Here is a 14,702-nt window from a genome sequence, read left to right as displayed (position 1 = left end):
CTTGCGCTTCCGTTTCACTTTGTGCATCAAGCTCTGATCGCACAAGGCAAAGGAGGGTCTTGCTGTGCTCTGCTGCAGGGAGCTGAATACTATCCGAGAACATGACCGCAGAGCAACTGTCGAAGCAGAAAAAGCTTATGAGGAGCTGGAAAAGGCAGTGCGTGATTCGGAGATGAACGCAAAGTGAGCACTAGTTTAGGCGAGAGGAAAAAATAGTCAGGTGGTATTATGTGTGGGCGAGAGAACAGCCACCCCTCACTCCCAGCCCACTTTGTGAAGCAGCATCATGAAATTACGTAGATTTTGTCCAATTAGGTTGGGGTTGGACTTCATGACTTTGGAGGTCCCGGTGCAGAGAATTATCAGAGGATGATCTTAACTAGCAAGGCTTCATTTCCAGTGATTATAAGATCTAAGGTGGGCTTGGGTGACACTACAGTCTGCACGCAGAGCAAGCGATGCCGTGCAGCTCCCGAGTTGCCCTGCTCAAAATGTGCCTGCTGAATGCATGCACACACTAACTGCTGGCCCCTCAGCGGAGCAGTGCCCTCACTGATACTTCATGCCTTCCTTCTCTAGCCTCTTGGATGAATATCGTGAGCTGTACGAACTGCAGCGAGCGAGGCTTGAGGGTCAGATTCATCAGCTAACGCAAGAAAAAGAGCTGTGGAGCAATACTGCGTACGATTTGGCCTACAAGGTAGTTGCTGCAACGGGCAGGGAAGGCTTTTGCACCTGATAAGACGCTTTCCCCTTAAAGTCTGCTGCTTCTGCCGGCAGATGCTTGAGAGCCTTTTGATTATTTTCATTGCTGCCTTGTTTGTTAATGCCTCTTTAATCAGCAGGTTTTAATGCATAAAGTTAGTTACAAATAACTTCTTTATCCTCAGAACTACTTGGGAATAATTTGTGAACTTGCTCCCATTTCACACATGGGAGGGAACCAAGATGTTCGCATAATTTACTTGGGATTCAATTTATGAATGGTATAAATGTGGAGAAGAAAAAGCACAAAGCTACAAAGTGCAGAGCAGTTACTAGCCCACCCTGAAATGTCCATAGCGTTCCTGCTGACAGCCGCCAATCACGACGAGCCGTGTCATTGGTGCCCCCATGTCATCCTGTTGTGGAGGAAACCAGTCTGCACCTGGGGATGGCGAAATGTCTCCGCAACATCAGTCAGGCCGTTGCACTGCATTTGGATCTTTGCCGTGCATTATAAGTGGGTCTGCCCTGGAAAATGGCCTGGAAAGCTAAGCTGGTCCGTAAGAAGGCAGCAGCATCGTTAAGCAGGGAATGACCAATTCCATCTGGCTCTGAAGTACTCTGTGATCTGCTCTGCCTGCCAGTCCGCCTTTGTACAGCATTCATTGGGGCCAAGTTACCTGAAAGATCCTCAGCCTGCCAATGAATTGGCTCAAATGCAAAGATCATCTCCTAGGGGGCTTCACCGAAGGAAGTGAGGAGGGTGCTGCTAAAAAGAGGGCCTTTTCAGGAGTGGCACCCCAGTGGTGGAATGCCCTCCTCTGAGAGGCTGCTTTGGTGCATATGGTGTCCTTTTTAGTACCAGGTAAACTGCTCTTTAGAAGGCCAGATGCTGAAGATGAAACTCAAATACTTTGGCCACCTAATAAGAAGAAAGGACTCCCTGGAGAAGAGGCTAATGCTGGGAACAATAGAGGGCAAAAGAAGAAGGGGACGGCAGAGGATGAGGTGGCTGGATGGAGTCACTGAAGCAGTTGGTGTGCGCTTCAGTGGACTCTGGGGGATGGTGGAGGACAGGAAAACCTGGAGGAATGTTGCCCATGGGGTCGCGATGGGTCGGACACGACTTTGCGACTAACAACAACAAAGGCTGTTTTGTTTTCTTTGTTCTTTTTGACCATCGGTTTTTAAAACTCTGCCAGTATGTTTGTAGATCTGTGCTCTGCCACTATCTCTTACTCTGGTTTGTGGTTTTTGTCACATTTTAATATTGTATTTTATGCTGGGGTTGTAAACTGCACAGAGAGCTGTTAGAAATTGTATATGAAAATAAGCTCTCTTGATTATGATTATTATATTTCTCTACTGCCCAATAATAGCTAAGCTATTATTGCCATGAAAACAAACATAGTTCTTTTGAAACCAGGTTGGCCCATATAACCGTAAGGCACACTTTCACCAATACTTAAAATTCTCCAGGTGGCAGCATGTTTGGCATATTTGCAGCATAAGATTACACCTAAACTGAATTTCACACTAGTACAAAATTGAAGTTACTGTTTTCCTATTGCCCATCGTTTGATTCTCTTCGGGTGCGCTTTCCTGGCTGGTGTAATTTCTAAGACACCCCTGCTCCGTACTGTAACCTTGAGTGCCAAGCTAGGCTACGCCAAGTGAGGAGGACCCTGGCACCTGTCCCCGTGTCTTTGTGTGGTGCCAGCAGGGGCTGTCTTAGCTAAGGCATTCCTCCGTCTTTCCAGAGGGAATGGATTTTTTAAAAGAAGGAACCTCCTGCCCACTGGTTTCAGCAGGTACCATTTTAGAAGAGGTCATGTATGAGAAGGAAGATTGCCTTTTGCAAAGAGGCCAGCCCGTGCTGCTAAATGCTTAAAAACAAAAGCTGTCCCAGTCCATTGAGAGGTGTGTTTCAAAGCTGATTAAAAGTTTTTAATTCAGATAATCTCACTGATTAATTATCTAAACACTGCAGTCCTACTTCATTTCTTTGCTGTGAAGGGGATGGCATAAAAATGCTTTAAATAAATAAAAATAAATAAATTTCATTGTGGTCCTGTGAGACTTGACATGCCTCATGAACAAAACTATATGTTTGGGCTGCGTGTTTCTTAATTGTTTCTTAAATGTCCTCTCCATCTGTCCGTCCGTCCATCCATCCATCCATCTTGTGAATCTCTCTGTGGCCTTTCCCTTCCATTCCCTTCAATCTTCCTTGAATCTTCTGTCCTTCCTTCCTTCCTTCCTTCTTCAGGTGATTGGAAAGAACAAGCTGATCTTGGCTCGCAGAATGTATGACAGCGAAAAGGGCTGGATTAAAGTCATTAGGCACTTCATAATGCTAGTGGCATCACAGGTAGGACTTACTGGAGGATGCTTGATTAGGATAACAGGAGAATGTGACATAAGCTGAGATGGACAAGCCATTTTGATTGTTCCAGGGAGGCTGAGTGTGTTTGTAGACGTGGCTCTTACTGCGTGCTTGTCATTTTCACTCGCAGCAGTTTGAGAATGCCTTGGGTGTGGCTGTAATCTTCCAGGTCTTCTCCCTTGTTTCTCAGTCATCACTGCAGGGCTTTTCCACTGCATTTTGGGGAATGGTGGAATGAAACGCGCGCATGGTTGAGCAATTCTGCCAGATGACCTAGAGCTGTTCCGTGTTGCTGTTCGGTCCTGTCAAGTAATCTCTGACTTATAGCGGCCTTCTGAGGAATGTCCTCCAAAATGTCCTGTCCTTGAGCACCCTGCTCAGCTCTTGTACACTCAGTGCTCTCAGGGAATTCCAGTGTGAGCATCCCAGTGTACAGCTCTCTAGTCCTATTCCTACAGTGAAATCTGGAAGTACAAGCAGTGGTCAGAGGGTGGGCTGAAACTTTGCCTAGAAGTGTTTGGAGTGTATGAAATGTTTATAGTTTCTTAGCAAAGCATTTGTCCTGTATCTGCTATCACTTTGCTAGTACAGAGGTGTGAGATGTGTATTATTTATTTATCATTATCATCAGGGTATACTTTAAAGAAGGAGAAAAGCATGTTTGGCTCTTCTGGAGCTTTCACAGCAGGGAAGCCTTGATTGGCAGGGTGCCAAAGGAGCAGTCCGTTTTGGGCCCTGCACTTTCTGCTGTTTAAAACAACATACCAGCGCCCCAGGCTAGCCAGCTGGGGACGTGCACCGTGGGATTGTACAGAATGCAATTTACACAGCAGTTCAGCTGTGCACTGTAAGGAGGCTTTTCTGTGACATCGATCTTTATGCCATAAACCTGTAACCTGCGTGTGGTTTCCCCTCCCTGCACGTGTCTCCTGTGACGCCTCCAGGACGCCCTTGATCTTTCCACTCTGCAGCAGCTGACGCAGGAGTTCCGGGAGCTCTTGAGCCAGATTGGCACGGAGGTGGGGCAAGCTGAGGCAATGAGTCGGGAGAGGGCCGGACGTATTCAGGACGGTTTGACTGGCTGGCTCAATTACTTCTACAATCATGTTCTGTGAGTGTGTATCATCGGGTGGGTGCATGAGGAAAGCTGGCAGGCTCAGGGTGCACCTGATCTGAACTACATCATCCCTGGCAGGTGAAGATGAAAAATTTGCTGTTGCCCAAATGGAGACAGGGTGGAAATAGGCCATGGCCCTGATAACCAAAGAGGCCCAAGGACATGTACACACGAATTACCTAGATGGGGCCATTGTGTACCATTCTTTCTAATGCTAATACTCTGAGCCAAGATGGGAGAGTTCGAGTGCCTGATTGTAAGAGTGGAAAAAGATTCAGTGGACTTAATGATAACCCTATAGAACAGAGGGATCCAGTGGAATAGAGTTATCCATAGGCACAGACTGTAGGAAATACAGCAAGGGGTGTATTCGTAGGGATGTACGTCAAAGAAGGCACAGTTTTAAGCAAGGGGCAGAATCATAGAACCATTGTGGGTGACATTACCAGACACGCATCAAAAATGCTTTAAGCAAAATACCTGTTAAAAGTAATCAAACTAGTCAAAGTTCCTGGTAATATGCTTTTAATAATGCTTCTTTTTTTCTCAAGAAAATATGAATACAGTAGCCTCCCATGTGTGTCGGAACCTACAATTCATCAGGGTGGAAAAGACTGACAAAGTATATTTCTATTTAGGTTTTAGGGACCATCCTGAGAGGGGTTTGTCTTCTGTTTCATTGCCACTTTCTTTCTCTGATCTTCCAGTGGAAAGGGAAAATACACTCCTGCAAAGGGAATAGATTTGTTGGATCAAATCCTTGCAGATCTCAAGGTGTGGGAAAAGGTAAAGAGTTTCCGAGTTATTCCCCGTGAGTACAGTAGTAACCACTGTCACGTGAGGTTCATCTATATGCCGTCCTTCCTGCTTGCCGCATGCTTGGTGAGCCTGCCTGAAGGCCGCCGGGGTGGCGAAGGGGCTCCGCAGGCGCCAGGTGCAGGGCTGCGGTCGTGCATCGTCACATTCACAGGAGCAGTGTTCTTCCATGGGAGGCGCAAGCTGGCTGCTGTGGGGCGCCCGCTGGTCTCCCTTTCGGTTCCTGATTAGGGCCACCCTGGCCTGTGTTTCACAATGCCACGTCAGGGGCTTCTGGCGGTTCATGGGAGTGACTATGGATCCAACCAGATAGGACACGGGGGACTCATGAAATGTTTCTCAAATTTGCCTCCCACTTCACGACAGCCAGGGGTCTCCTGAAATCGAGAGGATCGGCAGCTGCGGAGGAGGGTGGGCGGCTTGTGTACATTTTTCCTCGTAGACTGTTCTTCACCCTCAGTTGCCCCAGCACTTAATTCCTTTTCTGCTTGCGTGATAGGACAGGTGGCCACACATGCCTTTGTTTCCCATGTGAGGGAAAGCACCTTATTTGAAGGGGAGAGCAGCTCTGAGGGTTCAAACAGCTTGCGCACACACAGTGCTTCTGTCAGAGGTGGACCCCTTCTCCCCAGCAGCTGCGCTAAAGGCTGGGTCAGGTGCTCTTCAAGTCTTTAGGTCAGGTGCTCTTCAAGTGGCCCTCGCCTCTAGCTCGGTCCTTGGTCTGTTAGCCTGTAAGTCAGGAAAAGGAGCGTGTCGGCCGGTCTTTGGCAAAGGCTTCGGGAGGTGCGTGGAACACTTTGCTTTTCCTTTCAGATTTTGAATGAGGAGTTGGCCCAGTATGGCGGAGACGTGCTCCTCGTGAGGCAGGAGCCCCTCCAGACCGCTGCCAAGCTCCAGAAACAGTGGGTGGAGCTGGGGCTCGGTGTGCTGGCCCGTCATAAAGATCTCCATGGCAAGATGCCTTCTCAGCTGAAAATGTTGGAGGAAGTCAACAAAAACTCCAACCGACTCTGCGAACAGTACCGGATAAGGATCCACGGAGAGAATGGTGAGAAGCGGTTGAGCTTGCCTAGAGCACTTCCTTGGGTCCCTCCAGCACAATGAAGAATGCCTGTGTGCCCGCTGTGACCAGGGCATGCTGGGAGTTGTACGCCCTTTTCCTAGCTAAACTTGCATAGGATTGCACCTTAAATGGAGGAAGTCTGGAACGGCAGTAGCGGTCAGGCAGGTAGCTCTCCCTGACTGTCGTCCCAAGTGGCATAAAACTGCCCCTCAGTTACCAACAAATGGGGTTGCATTGCTGAATGGCATCTCTGCCAGTGAGGGTTGGCAGCGGGCCCTTGTGGGGTTTCACACAGGGACACTGGTCCACGTCCCCATCCCTTGGCTTTCCCAGGTGACCTTCTGGAAAAGGGTTTATTATCGAGAACATGCCTTTTAATCTGCTCTTGTTACTATTGGCTTGAAGTAAGTGGCAGAGAGTGGTGATTTGTGACTCATGAGAAGATATCAATTGTTTGTGTTTGGCAGCTGCCAGATGTGTTGGACTCAGTTCTGTGTGCTCTTCGCCACTGGTCCTTGACCTGCTGCACCATTTCCTGTCTTTCTGTTTTTTCTGCAGGCTCTGCCAGGATTTTAATAAGCCTGATCAACAGTTTGGAGGACTGGTCTTTCAAGTTGCTCACCAGCAAACAGAAGTCTGCTATGCTCGAAGCTGAATGGATAAAATTTTTTCAAGCTGTTTCTGATTGGCTGGCCCAAATAGATGATCTGCTTAAGTTTATTGGCACTGTCGAGACTCCAGAGGAACGAAAGCATAAAACGTTTACCACCAATCCGTAAGATAAGATCATTTTAAGCATTGTATATTTCTCTAATACTCTATTTGAACTGAATGTTTATATTTTTGCTAGAAGTCTTCAGCTAACAGAGCCTTTCTCTTCTAAATTGTCAACCGAAATGTGACCCTTGGCTTTTGAGACATTTAAACAGTGACCAAGTATCCGCAGGGGCCCTAGCTCAGTGGGAGAGCACCTGCTTTATTTGTGTCTCACCTTTTTCCTGCAGGAGCCCCAACGTGACTTTCATAACCCTCCTCAATTTTCTCTCCATTTTACCTTCACCACAACCCTGCAAAGTAGGTTAGACTGGGGATCTGGGACTGGCCCAAAGTCCCCCACAGAGCTTCATGGCTGTGTGGGAGCTAGAACCCAAACCTCCCGAGTCCCAGTCCAATGCTCTTAACCACTTTGCTCCACTGGCTCTTGCCAGTTTGCATGTAGAAGATCCCGGGTTCAAGCCCTGAACTGCTAAAGGGGAGGGGTTAAAGCATCTTTTGCCTGTATCTTCGCCAGCGTGGCAGAAGCAAGAGAATGGCTTGGCAAGGGGCGCCTTGGGGTTGTGGGCTCTCCCACATGAGAGGCGTTCAAGGCGCAACTGGGCAGCCCTCTGAGTGGGATGGTATAAATTGGTGACCTGCGACAGCAGCAGGTGGACCTGATGGCCTTCATGGCCCCTTCCGACTCTACTCTTCTATGGCTGTGTGATTGCCCGGGGAACAGTCCCTATACTATTGTATTGGTGAAGGTGGCAGTTCGCTGGTCCACTCAGCTGCTGTCATCACCAGGAAGCGTGTCCCCTGCAATTCTGCCATAATGACCAAGAACTAAGCAGGGCACGCAGGTTTCACTGTGCTTCTTAGGGCCAAGACAGGACATGTTGCTTTCCTCCACACTTTAGTTTTGGCAAACAGTTAATCCTGATGGGCAGGAAGTTGCTTCGTACGTCAATCATTTCTGCACATTTTCTGGCTCAGAAATACCCTCCTCAAGCTGTTCTTATTTCTGAGGGAGACAAGTTACAGACACCCATGAATGGAAAAGCCATTGCGGGAGGCGGTTCTGGTTCCCTAGGCTGATCATGACAGGAAGAAAAAGGTTAAAGGGAATCTTCCCCCAAGCACTTTTCTCTTCGTGCTGAAGAAATAAACAGATGTCACCTCTGTGCCAGCCCTTAGGTACACTAGCTTGGGCTGTGTGTGAGATTTTCTGCTCGGCATAGAATTTGGGGGGTCTTTGAGCTCATTTTAATTACGACTTTAGAAGGTAGGAGTCCTTGAGGTAGACACTCAGGGCTTTACCTGGTGGCTTGATTGGCTGACTGATTTGTTTCTCTTAAGGGTGGTACCAGAGAATCTGTTCAAGAAGATTCAGCAGTGGATTCTGACAACCACGAATTGTTCAGAGAAAGAGCACGTGCAGCTTACTGTGGAAGTATGTATGCCGTTGTTTCGGACACTTCTGGTAAGACCGTGGAAGAAGCTGTGCTGGGGGGTCAGGCCAAAGGCACGCCTGGTCCAGCACAGATGCTGCAGTGGGAAGCCCACGGGTAGCGCACAAGTAGGGCAGCTGCTCCCTCCTCCTTGTGCTCACCAGCCACCGGTACCCAGAGACATCCTGTCTCTAATCCTGGAGGCGGCGTGTGGCCTGGAGGTGGCGTGTGGCATGAGCCTCAGGCACGGGCAGCCGCCGCCTCCGTGAATGTTCCCATTCGCCTTTGGAAGCTGCCTCAGTTGGTGGCCATCGCTGCATCGGGTCTGACTGGGGGCCGTGTCCTGAAGGCCCCATCAGTTGGTTTCACTGAGTGAGGCTGGGTGTAAGTAGTATATGTGGAAGCGAGAAAGGTGGGCCCATACCTACTTTCTCTGCATCAGGTGTAATTGATGCGCCCCTTTCTCTCTAGGCTAGAAAGTCCCAATGCTTTCCTCACAGGGCTCAAGCCCCTTGATAATTTTGACTGCCCTTTTTAGAGAGCAGAGGTACACTCGCTTCTTGCTTAGAACTGAGGGCAAAGCAAGCATTGCCAGTCTGCAGGGGAGTCTCCTTGCCACCCTGCGTTTCTGCATTAGTCACTTCACTGGCAGTGTGTCCTGGCTGGAAGCATTTGATCTGAGCTCAGTGATTCGGGCAGAGAAGCAACAGGCATCCTCTTCTGAGGGCCTGCAGTTCTGCCTGCCTCTGTGCCGGGAAAGACTGAAACGCTCTGATCACCGCTGATTTCTGTTTTCTGCCTTCTGCAGTCAACTGACCTCCACAATACGCTGAACAAGTGGATGGCAAACCTGTTGATCCACCTGGTGCCTGACTACACCTCTTCTGAAACACTTCCATTGACTGATGCCGAAACTGCCAGGCAGGCAGAGCAGAAGATCTTCAACATGTTCAATCTGGAAGGCGAAGGGATGGGTTTGGCTGCAAAGCTGAGCAAATTCTCTTGTTACATGGTCAGGTATTGCCGATTTCTCTGGATCCGGTCAGCTGTCTTAGCTCTTCCTATTACGGATGGGTGAATCCTGCGATGTGGAGCATTGGTCCAGTTACACAAAGATCAGTATGACGGGATGCAGCTAGTGATACTTGGTTTTTAGCTGCCCACCATATATTAAATGAGAGTAATTGTGTCTGCTTCACAGAGTTGCTTGAGGAGGAGTATAAATTCTGTCCCATCTTACATAGGCTTTATCAGGACTGAGCCTGCAGAATAAGTCTCATTGTTTTAGTGCCTCAGCCTCACTTCTTCCCTGCTGACAGTAGAGAAACGGTTTAGGTAACAGAAACCATGTTTGACCCTCACCTCCTGTGATAAACTTACTGTGTGACTTGAGGCAAGCTTCTCTCTCTTACCCTCACCCACCATCTGCAGGATAGTGATATCACTGGCCTCCCTTAGCAAGTTGTTGTGAAAATCAGAGCAAGGGTGTGTAGGTGAAACTCTTCAGGCACATTTATTTATTTAAAACATTTGCATGCCGCCCAATTGTGTCACAGCACCTCTGGCTGGTTCACAAACACAAGATAAAAACAAAAGAAGACCAATTGCCACATATTAAACTATCAATAAAGCTATATTTAAAATAGCTTGGAAGTGCTGAGCTTTCTGACTGGCATTTTACAACTCAGGGCCCTTGGACAGAGCTCCTGCCCTGCACCTAAGGGAGCAAGAACAGGTATTTTTTGAGGGAAGATTTTATTTCATCCTGGGTTGGTCCATTATGTCTTTGTCATCTGTCCAAAGACTCTGGAGGAGGCACAGCTACTGTGGTTGTATCCTGATTCCTGGGAATGGCCCAAGCTCTGGTCCTAGGGCTGAGTCCTGCTCATATGGCAGGTAGAAGGTACAATAAAATTGTAAGTACATTGTGCAAATCAGGCGGAGGCTGAAAGTTTCTTAGCACACTGTTTGTTAACAGCAAAGATTTGTTTGCAAGATGAAAGATTTTCCACCCTAGATGAAAGGATAATAACTAATCATAAAATATGGAGCAACTTGTGCTGCATTTGGGAGTGATCAGCATCTCCATTATTTTAAGCATTGTTATTCTGTGCTGTTGGATGGAGTCATCCCTCCTCTCTCAAATGTAGGGACTGAGGCTGCGAAAGAGGCTTCTCGAAGGCCACCCAGTGAGTTTATCACAGAGGTGAGGGTTGAAACAGCAGAGCTTTCCTGGCTTGTAGAAAGTACAACTTTTCTGACCAGTGGTCAACTTGCATCGTGCGTTTGCAAACACCAAATAAGCATGGCCGGCAGAGTCGAAAGGAAATCGACTGTCTTGTGCTAATACGGTACTGATGTGACTTGACACGTTGCGGCAAATTGGTTGGCGTTCTCTGTTTCCACAGCTGTTGCAAGGAGATGGTCGCATCCATAACACGTAAGCAGATGGCTGCCCTTGAACCAGATGCAGATTATGAACTGCAGGAGCTGGAGAAGGTCAAGGTAAGGACAACCAGCCGCACGCTCCTGCCTTCTCACGGTACAGCCTTAATCCATCAAACCATTAGGGGGAGAGCCATGGGATGGATGAAATACTATTTTTTATGTGGACCCGAGCCGGCTTATTTTTAAAACGGTGCAGGTTTCCATTCTTTGAAAATGAACTCTCTTAGGAACAGATAATCAGGAGAAAAGTATTGTATTGTATTATGAATTGTACTCTTTTAGCTCCTTGTAGAAACATACCATGAGCTGCCTTATCGCTAATGGGGCGGCATATGAGTTAAGTAAATAAAACCAGATAAAAACAAATGAGTCTCCTCCTCCTCCTCCATTATTTACACAAACAGCAATTATCTGAACCTTTCAGGATTTCTTAGCAAAAACAGGCACCACGAAGGAAATCCTTGATCCCAAAGAGTTTAAATATTTCTCAGTCTCAGTGAAGCATTTAAGGAGGAAGGTGAGGAGGAGGAGGGAGGGAGAGATGAGTGGCAGGGGGAGGGCATGAGAGGAGAGGGCAAATCACTTTGCAAGGGCAAGAGGGCAAGTCTCTTCTTGTCTGTGCCACGTTCACATGGCCTTACCCATAAGCCTGTTCTGTCCCACTTCCGCACTTCATCTGAATTCTTAAACCTGCATTTTCCAAAAGTGTTTTTCTTCCACATACGCCTTTCCAGAAACGGTTTTCTCTCAATATGCGCAAGAAATCCACAAAACGTGCAATACGGTGCCTGGCACCGCACAGCTTCACCGGTGTGGGGACGGCTGCACTTCAGCATGATGCAGTGTAACAGGCTCTACCTGGGCCACAAATGGCTTTTCTTTTTGTTTGGATGATCAGCTGCTCCCCTTTTGTGTTTCCAGACTGAGTGCTTGGATTGGATTGAAACCTGCACCCTTCTCATATCTGCAATGAAGTCCTCTCCCACTACATTAATTAGCAAAGATGAGCTGGTCAACCTGTTTGGGTCAGAGGTATTGAAATAATTGATCTTGCATGCAAACAGCAGAAAAAAGCTTCAAATTTATAGCTGCCCGTTACAGTGATCATATTATTGTTTTGCATTAAGATAACATCCATATGTGTACTTATATGGGGCTTGTGGAGGAACATTTTAATATATTTTTGAAAAGAAAAAGGCTCCTTGAAATTAGTCCCAGAAACTCTGCATCTCCATAGAGTGTGGATTTTGTCTGCTATCCGGCCTGGCCAGGAACATAGGAGGTTTGCATCTGGGGAGGCAAAATGCTAGGCTTATTTCAGGACGTGCACATACATTGCTTTTTCAAACCCTGTAAGAGAGTAAATGAGATTCAGCCTTGCCCACATCCCCGGAGAAAAACGGTGTAAGCTTACAAATGCCTGTAAGCTTTTTGAAAAGATATTTCAATGTATTTAATGTTCTGGTTTTTCTTGTCTCACAGTTGTGTTGTTTCAAGTTGTTGTATGCTGCCTTGATGTCTTTTTAGCAGTTTTTGAACCACCCAGAGAGCTTTGGCTATTGGGCAGCACAGAACTGTAAATAGCAATGATCCTCAGTATAAGGCAGTACAGAAATGTCAATAAGACATAATAACAGCACCCATTAATATGGCGATATGCAACCATGGCTTCTTCCCCCTTTTGTCCTCCTCACCCACAGTAGCAATGGGGCAGAATCCAGCTGTGCCATCCCATTGGCGAATCCCCCCAACACACAACCCACCCGGGGTGGGGCAGGGGAGGGGGACTAAACTCCTGCGGCTCATCCCTCCTGGGCTACCCCGGGAACCAACCTTTATAGGTTGCTTCCAGTGCTGCTCTTTCGCTCTCAGGAGGGATTTTGTGCAAGGGGAGGCTGATTTCCCCCTTTTCCCTGCCACCCCCAATCTGCTGCAGAGGGCTGAGGGTCCCTTTAGAATAGGGGGGGACTGCAGTGGGATCGGGTGGGAATGGCCCTGCCCTGCCCTGCCTCCAGGGGCAGGTGCTTCACTGCATCAGATGCTTTCTCGTGGGGCACTGGAGGCAGGCTTGGACCTGCAAATGTCAGTCTGCGTAGGCAAAAAGCTGGAATGAAAAGATGTCATAATTTGCCCATTCTGTAGTTCTGTGAGGCAGTGAGTTGCCCAAGCCACATTTACTATCTCTTTCCTCCTTGGAGTTATCAGATGCTGACACTCACAATACCAGCCCTGAAGACTGAAACAGTAAAAATGTCAGGCAAAATGGGAAAAAGTAACTGCCTAATTTTTGGAGCCAAAATAACCTTCCGGCCAGCTTATGCAACAATGACATCAAATGAAACCTGATGTAGTGTTCTTTAAATCATCCAGTTAAAGCCATGCAACAAGATCCCAAAAGTCAGTGAGAGGACTTCGACCCTTCTCTTGAATGCCTACCTGTTCTATCTAAGTTGTTATTGACCTCATAAAAGCAGATTCTAAAAGCGCCCCTCTCTTTCGGCGCTAAGCAAGACCTCAGCTTGTGAATGCATGTGACCAGCCCTCCGTGCCCCCTCACAGGCGCTCCAGCCACAGCGGAAGCTCCCCCCTCGGCCGGGGCATGACATGAAGACATCCTCCCTTGCTCAGTCCTCAGGGGTCCTGGAGGAAGAGGAAGCAGCAGCGAAAAAGGAGGCAACTGTGGAAATGGAGGTGGAACTTTCCTTTTAAATGGGACTCCGGGTATTTCACGGGGTTGCATGCATTGAGTGCTCATGAGCTATGTATAAGCTGGGCTGTCTGTCATACAAAATAATAGTAATGCAAACCTCACTGTAGGTTTTTGCACAAGAGAAGCAAGTCCTTTCTCCAGCTTCTACATGTGGGGTCCCTGCTTGAGAAAGAACCTTATTTATCTATTTATGATGTTTATATCCCACCTTTTTCCTTTCAAGGAATTCCAGGGGGCTTACACAATCCTCCTCCTCCTCCCCCTTTCCCCAATCTTATCCTCGCAGCAACAACCCTGTGAGGTCCACGACTGTCTCAGAGTCACCCAGTTGGCTCCATGGTTGAGTGGGGACTAGAATTCAGATCTCCTGAGTCCCAGTCCCGCATTCTCAACCACTGCAACACACCGGCACTCTTAAGAGGTGCAGCAACCTCATTTCCTTGAATTTTCTAGGTATACAACTGTGTCATGCAACTGAGATTTGGATCTAAAAACCTCTGGGAGGGAATTAGAAGCAGACTTACCAGAGAACTTAGCTGTTCTGCTTTCTACAACTTTAATAAGATGAATCCTGGGAATTATGATTGGTGAGGGGCTAAGAATTCTCTTTTAGAGTGTGGCTAAGCTCATTCCTCATTTCAGTGAAGAAGCCCAGAGTTTGCATCCTCTGGAAACCCTGACCCACAGCTGCAGGCTCTTCTCCGGCTGCAGGAGTCATCTGCAGAGTTCCAGTGCTTGCAATTCCTCTGCAGGGGGTCTGTGAACACCCTCCCCAGGAGGTCCCAGGAATCTAGGCCATAAGCAGAACACGAGCATTTGAGACGGCCCTCATTCCTCCGGCAAAATTTGAAATTCTCGGAGGAGGTCTGGTTTCTTGGATGAAGGAAGAACTCACGTGCTGTGTCCCGCTTCCCTTTCTGTTGCAGAAGGAGGTCCCTGCACTTGGAACCGTCACTGAGGAAAAGACTGGAGGCCCTGAGATTGCTTACCCAGTAAGATACATTGGTGACGACTGGAACGTGCACGTCAAATCTATGAGTGCGGAGGAAGTCACCGTCTCAGGGGTGTGCAGCTATGAATGCCTTACTCAGCCCCACGCCCTCCAGATGTGTGTGCGGTAACTCCCCATCATTCCCAGCCGCCTGGGGATGCGGCTACGCTATTTGCACCGTATGTTTTTATTTGCATTTATGCGTTGCTGTGCACCACCCAGAGAACTTTTGCTGTAGGGAAGCGCAGAAATGGAATCA

General features: G+C 48.0%; 1 protein-coding gene across 19 annotated transcripts in view; it reads left to right on the top strand.

Annotated features, from left to right (window-relative positions):
- Positions 1–14,702, top strand: part of AXDND1 (axonemal dynein light chain domain containing 1) — a 30,947-nt gene that overhangs the window by 13,485 nt on the left and 2,760 nt on the right. For 9 of the 19 annotated variants that reach the window (XM_044439231.1, XM_044439228.1, XM_044439230.1 and 6 more), the window contains 13 exons: positions 79–183; positions 580–700; positions 2,975–3,076; positions 4,036–4,202; positions 4,916–4,994; positions 5,838–6,072; positions 6,646–6,862; positions 8,203–8,296; positions 9,103–9,311; positions 10,703–10,799; positions 11,664–11,774; positions 13,302–13,433; positions 14,379–14,516. In XM_044439231.1, the coding sequence (XP_044295166.1) occupies positions 79–183; positions 580–700; positions 2,975–3,076; positions 4,036–4,202; positions 4,916–4,994; positions 5,838–6,072; positions 6,646–6,862; positions 8,203–8,296; positions 9,103–9,311; positions 10,703–10,799; positions 11,664–11,774; positions 13,302–13,433; positions 14,379–14,516 (1,807 nt within the window). Of the gene's footprint in view, positions 1–78; positions 184–579; positions 701–2,974; positions 3,077–4,035; positions 4,203–4,915; positions 4,995–5,837; positions 6,073–6,645; positions 6,863–8,202; positions 8,297–9,102; positions 9,312–10,702; positions 10,800–11,663; positions 11,775–13,301; positions 13,464–13,905; positions 14,320–14,378; positions 14,623–14,702 lie in introns of those variants that run through there. The other 10 variants (XM_044439242.1, XM_044439232.1, XM_044439233.1 and 7 more) reach the window with 10 other exon arrangements.

The sequence above is a fragment of the Varanus komodoensis genome, unplaced genomic scaffold (assembly GCF_004798865.1).
Source record: "Varanus komodoensis strain SLA01 unplaced genomic scaffold, ASM479886v1 scaffold34_1, whole genome shotgun sequence".
Taxonomy (NCBI): Eukaryota; Metazoa; Chordata; class Lepidosauria; order Squamata; family Varanidae; genus Varanus; species Varanus komodoensis.
Note: the sequence above shows the minus strand (reverse complement) of the source record. Positions and strands in the feature narration are given on the sequence as shown.